The 4,665-nt window shown below is 48.3% G+C and overlaps 1 protein-coding gene across 1 annotated transcript; it reads left to right on the plus strand.

Moving 5' to 3' along the window:
- The first annotated feature begins 3,071 nt into the window (after window positions 1-3,071).
- LOC109787136 (F-box protein At5g49610-like) lies at window positions 3,072-4,397 on the plus strand. Its single transcript, XM_020345697.1, has one exon. The coding sequence runs from the start codon at window positions 3,072-3,074 to the stop codon at window positions 4,395-4,397; it is 1,326 nt and encodes a 441-aa protein (XP_020201286.1).
- The last annotated feature ends 268 nt before the right edge of the window (window positions 4,398-4,665 follow it).

Consider the following 4,665-nt stretch of genomic DNA (forward strand, 5'->3'; position numbering starts at 1 on the left):
TTGCGTGCCCTCTGACCCTCCACCAACCACAGCAGCCTCCAAAACATACACATGTGGAAGGGGAGTGATTAGTGCTCTATTAGCCTCTCTAGTGTCACCCTTCACCTTGAGTCCAATCTCGAAAGAGACGGGGTCAACGTAGATGATTGTGCGCGATGGGCCAGTGAGCGGCAAGAATGGATCCTGCAATGCAAGCATAATAATCGTTTGGGGGCGACTTAATTAGTAACTATTTGTGACTGGGCCGTAGCAAATCGAATGCAATGTAACTGGGGGATGAGTAAAAGAGGAAGAGGAAGACACGTACATCTTGGGGGATGATCTGACAATTTTCCCTTGAACGGCCGAAGAGAAGGTTACGGTTACGGTCCACGCTGTCTCGGGCGCGACATCGCCATACACCTCCAAGGGAAATGAGAGAAGGCCGCGCCGCAGCTTCATGACTTTGATCGAGTAGATCTGCAGGGCGCTGAATACACCGGGCATTCGTGGCATGGGTTCTAATGTAAAAGTAGCTGCATGCACCAAACAAGCAAAATGCACGTCATATACCTAAATCTTGATCTGATCAGGTCTTGTAACAAATGCTTCTATCCGATCAAGCCCATGAATCATCTTATTGACTGGTTGATGGGTTTCTAGTTGTTCCATGGAGGGAGAATAAGGAAGAATATTACATGGAAATCAACATTCAATTTTTTTCATGGAAACCATATTTGAAAGTTTTTAAAAAATCTAAAAAACACAGGATGTTAAGAGGGCCATATTTTATTGCCATGCAAAATTCTAAGTTGAAACATATTACGAGACGTGAGGTATGTAAAAACGAATTCAACAATGAATAGTAATGTTACTGTTCGGCACTATTCAATGATAATTTTGTTATTTTCATATATAGCTCACTTCCATTAATGTGTTTGAACTTGGAATTTCGCATGTTAATAGAACATCATCCTCTCATATTTTTCTAAGATTTTTTCAAAACTTCAAAACATCTTTTATGTGTGGTTTTCACTGGTTTCACCAAATGTTGATTTCCATGTGATATTCTCTTGGAGAATAAGTATTTGATTCAGCTGGCTGTAAATAGTTATATAATGTGATGTTTGATTATACAATCTGAAAGATGAAAATCACATAGGATAGAAATAGTATCCTGACTCCTATCTTCGAAGTCGCCGGATCGGCTGCGCACTAGATATATCCGGTTCTCACGGTACTGTTCCATCTCCTCCAACTCCATATCCGTGACTGATTTCCACCCGGTTGTCCTCCACGATCGCCGATGGACTCCTCCGTGGTCTCCTCCATCGAGGTTTCCCCCTCGTCCGTCTCCTCCTTTCACTCCTCTATGTCTATATCCAGATCCGTCGTGGTTTTTTTTTTCGAAAAGGGGGGATTCCCCGGCTCTGCATCAGAACAATGCATACGGCCATCTTATTGAACAAATAAATAGGTTCCAACAAGGTCTTAAAGTCTTCAAATGAAAATAAAAAGGAGCTCACACAGGGCTAAAAGGGCTAGAAGACAAACTAGCCAAATAAAGGACGCCACAACCGGCTGGCAAAAGAGAGATAGGTAAACTAATTGCCTATCCTATTACATGACCGCCATCCAAACCGGTTGAAGATATCCCGAGCTACCATCTCCCAGCGAATAGATCCAGTAACCAAACGTTGCATGGCCTCCGTCGGAGTGAGTAGCGAACACGAACGGATCAACGCCGTGGCTCGGAAAATAACCTGCAAAAAATGAATGCGTGTTGTCCTGTTGAAAACCAAATCATTTCTGCAATTCCAGAGTGCCCACAACAAGGCACAGACTCCTACGCGAATATGTCTCGCTAATTCGGGCTCTATCCCGTTAAGCCACGTTCCAAATAACGTGTTGACAGAACTCGGTGGAGTAATATTAAAAGCAATATGGACCGTCCGTCATAAAACTTTGGCTAGCGGGCAATCAAGAAAAAGGTGTTTGATCGTCTCATCCCGATCACAGAAACTACACCTAGTAGGTCCTGTCCAATTACGCTTTGTCAAGTTGTCCTTGGTTAAAATAACTTGTTTATGGACAAACCACATAAACACTTTGATTTTCAAAGGGACTTTGACAGCCCAAACATGTTTGGAACTAGGAATCGAGCTTGAATTGATAACATCTAACTGTAAATACTCCAGACCTAGTAACTTCCAGCGTAATTCATCGGGTTGTTGAGAAAGCTGAACCTCCATCAGTCTACTTACTAGATCCGCCGTGGTTTATCCGCCGGTGTTGCTGGACAAACCGTGCTCCATTCGTCGGCTCTTCTCGCAGGCATCCAGGTCACCATCCTCTTCCATCTCGCTCGCTGCCGCAGTGTCGAGGTGCTAGGGATCCTTTTGAACAGAAAAATGTTTTTCTAAATCATTGCGAGAAAAACCAAACCCGGAAGAAAAAGGGTAAAACCCGAAAAAGCAAGAGAAAAAGAAAGGAAGAAAAAAGACGAAAAAGAGAAGCAGCAGCAGCGCAAGGAACCGCCTACTGGCCCGGCCCAGCTCACCTCGCCTGCGGGCGTGGCCTCAACTATTTGACGCCCGTTTGACGCCAACGGGCGTCAAATAGGACTTACCGTATCTGAGACGAGGTCTCGCTAGGAACTCTTGTCTGACACGAAGGAGGGGTGTCGATCGTCCGTGTCGCAAAAGCTAATCACCTGTTCATCTCGTCTCGCTGCTGCCATCGTCTCCCCCCGGCAAAATTTTCCGTTCGTCCAACTCCATCCCAGTCAGAGTAGAAAATCGAGTCTTTGCCCTCCTGCTCCAGGCGAGGGGGCTGCGAGATTGAAGGTCGATCCGTAATCGATTCCTACCGGTGGTACGGTACGGAAGCAAACCCTAGCCCGTTCGCATCAACTACCAGATCGATTTGCAGAAGTCCATGATTGTTACTGCGTGCGGAGAAATAGTCAGTTTCTATGATTATTTACTGAAAATATATATCAAATGATCATCGAGGTCGTCCACCGTGTGATGATTTTATTGCCGACCAATTGATCGATTCGAGTTGAGCCCTTTGGGATACGTACGTACACGATGAGTAGCAGCAAGAGGATGATGGCCGATGTATCCGGCGGTGGTTGGCTCCCGGACGAGATGATCATGGAGGTGCTGCTGCGGCTCCCCGCCAAATCCCTCCTCCGCTTCCGGGCCGTCTGCCGCTCCTGGGCGGCGCTCTTCTCCACGGAGCAGTTCCGCGGCCTCCACATGGCGACCCCCAAGGCAGCGCCGCCCAAGCTGCTCTTCGTCTCGCCCACAGCAACGTCCGACTCCTCGACGGAGGTGTGCTCAGTCTCCCTGTCAGCAGGCCCCGAAGATGACCTGAAGCTCTTCACCCTCGACTCTGCCTGCGGCGACTCGATGCAGCTGCTCATGCCGGCACCCTGCCATGGCCTCAACCTTCTGTTCGACGCCGTCGCGCCGGCCTACTACATCTGCAACGCGGCCACACGAGCCGTCACACGTCTCCCACCTTTCCCTCGCGGGTTCAGGCATGCATCTGCCGGGCTGGGGTTTGATGCCCGGACAAGAAGGTACAAGGTGGTCAGGCTAATCGGAGGGACACACGATGACATCGAGTCCGTCAGGTGTGAGGTGTACACACATGGAGACCACGTAGGTGGTGGTTCTCCTATGGATAGCTGGAGGCCGCCCGCCGGCGGAGGAGTGCCCCTTGGATTGCGCAGGTTCGCGGGTGCTGCTGTTAGTGATGCACAATTTCACAATCTACCGCCTGTGTTTGCAAACGGCTCCCTACACTGGTCGCTCCACCCTCTCTCCTCCAAAAGGCCAAGGGCTGCTGTGATATCATTTTCTCTTGCAGACGAAACCTTCAGTTTCATCGGACCGCCGCCGTTCTGGACATCGCCCGCACCCTTATTGGCATCAGATCCAGAGAGCATCCCCTATCGCAACGCGGAATTAGAAGGGCATCTTGTGCAGATGGATAACCAACTATGTATGGTCCGAGACCTTCGATATGATGGTAATACCGGTGGTTGCATTTTGGAGATCTGGAAATTGTCGGACCGTAGCTCCGGTGCTTGGTCACTGTATCATGCCGTTCATTTGTTCGGGCGTGTGGCGAGAGATCTATGTCGGCCGGAGGTTATGAGAGTTATCGGTTCCACTAGCGGCAATGGCAGGTTAGGGAAGAAGATAATCATCATTACTAGCGAGCACATAATGTACGATGAGTTTCGGAAGAAGGCTCACACCTATGACCTTAGCTCTGAATCTCTAGAGACCATTCTTTCAATCGAGGAGACACACGCATCACTTGAAGGCGTCACTCCAAGTTCAAGATTTAGTTTATTTGAAGAGAGCCTTGCTCCAGTGCATCGATTTGCTGAGCATGCTTGATCAATTGTCCTCCATACGACATCGCTTCTAGCCTTGAACCGCTTTCATTTTGTTCGAGGAAGGCCCGACCTCTCTATGATGTACACTTCTTAGCCAGAGTGCTCTCACACACATTTTGCAATGTTGAAGCTTTGGTACTTTGGTGCGTCCACACTACTGCTATGTGGTTTCCACAATTGTAGTCTTTGTTGTTGTACAATCATGTGAAAGATAGGTGACGTTCTGTTGTTTGGTTTAAGGTTGCCCCTAGTTGGGGAGACCGAGAAGA

The sequence above is a fragment of the Aegilops tauschii genome, chromosome 4, assembly GCF_002575655.3.
Source record: "Aegilops tauschii subsp. strangulata cultivar AL8/78 chromosome 4, Aet v6.0, whole genome shotgun sequence".
Lineage (NCBI taxonomy): Eukaryota > Viridiplantae > Streptophyta > Magnoliopsida > Poales > Poaceae > Aegilops > Aegilops tauschii.

What these genes read in the sequence shown, in the direction of transcription:
- LOC109787136 (XM_020345697.1), top strand. Translation starts at nt 3,072, where the DNA reads ATGAGTAGCAGCAAGAGGATGATGGCCGATGTATCCGGCGGTGGTTGG.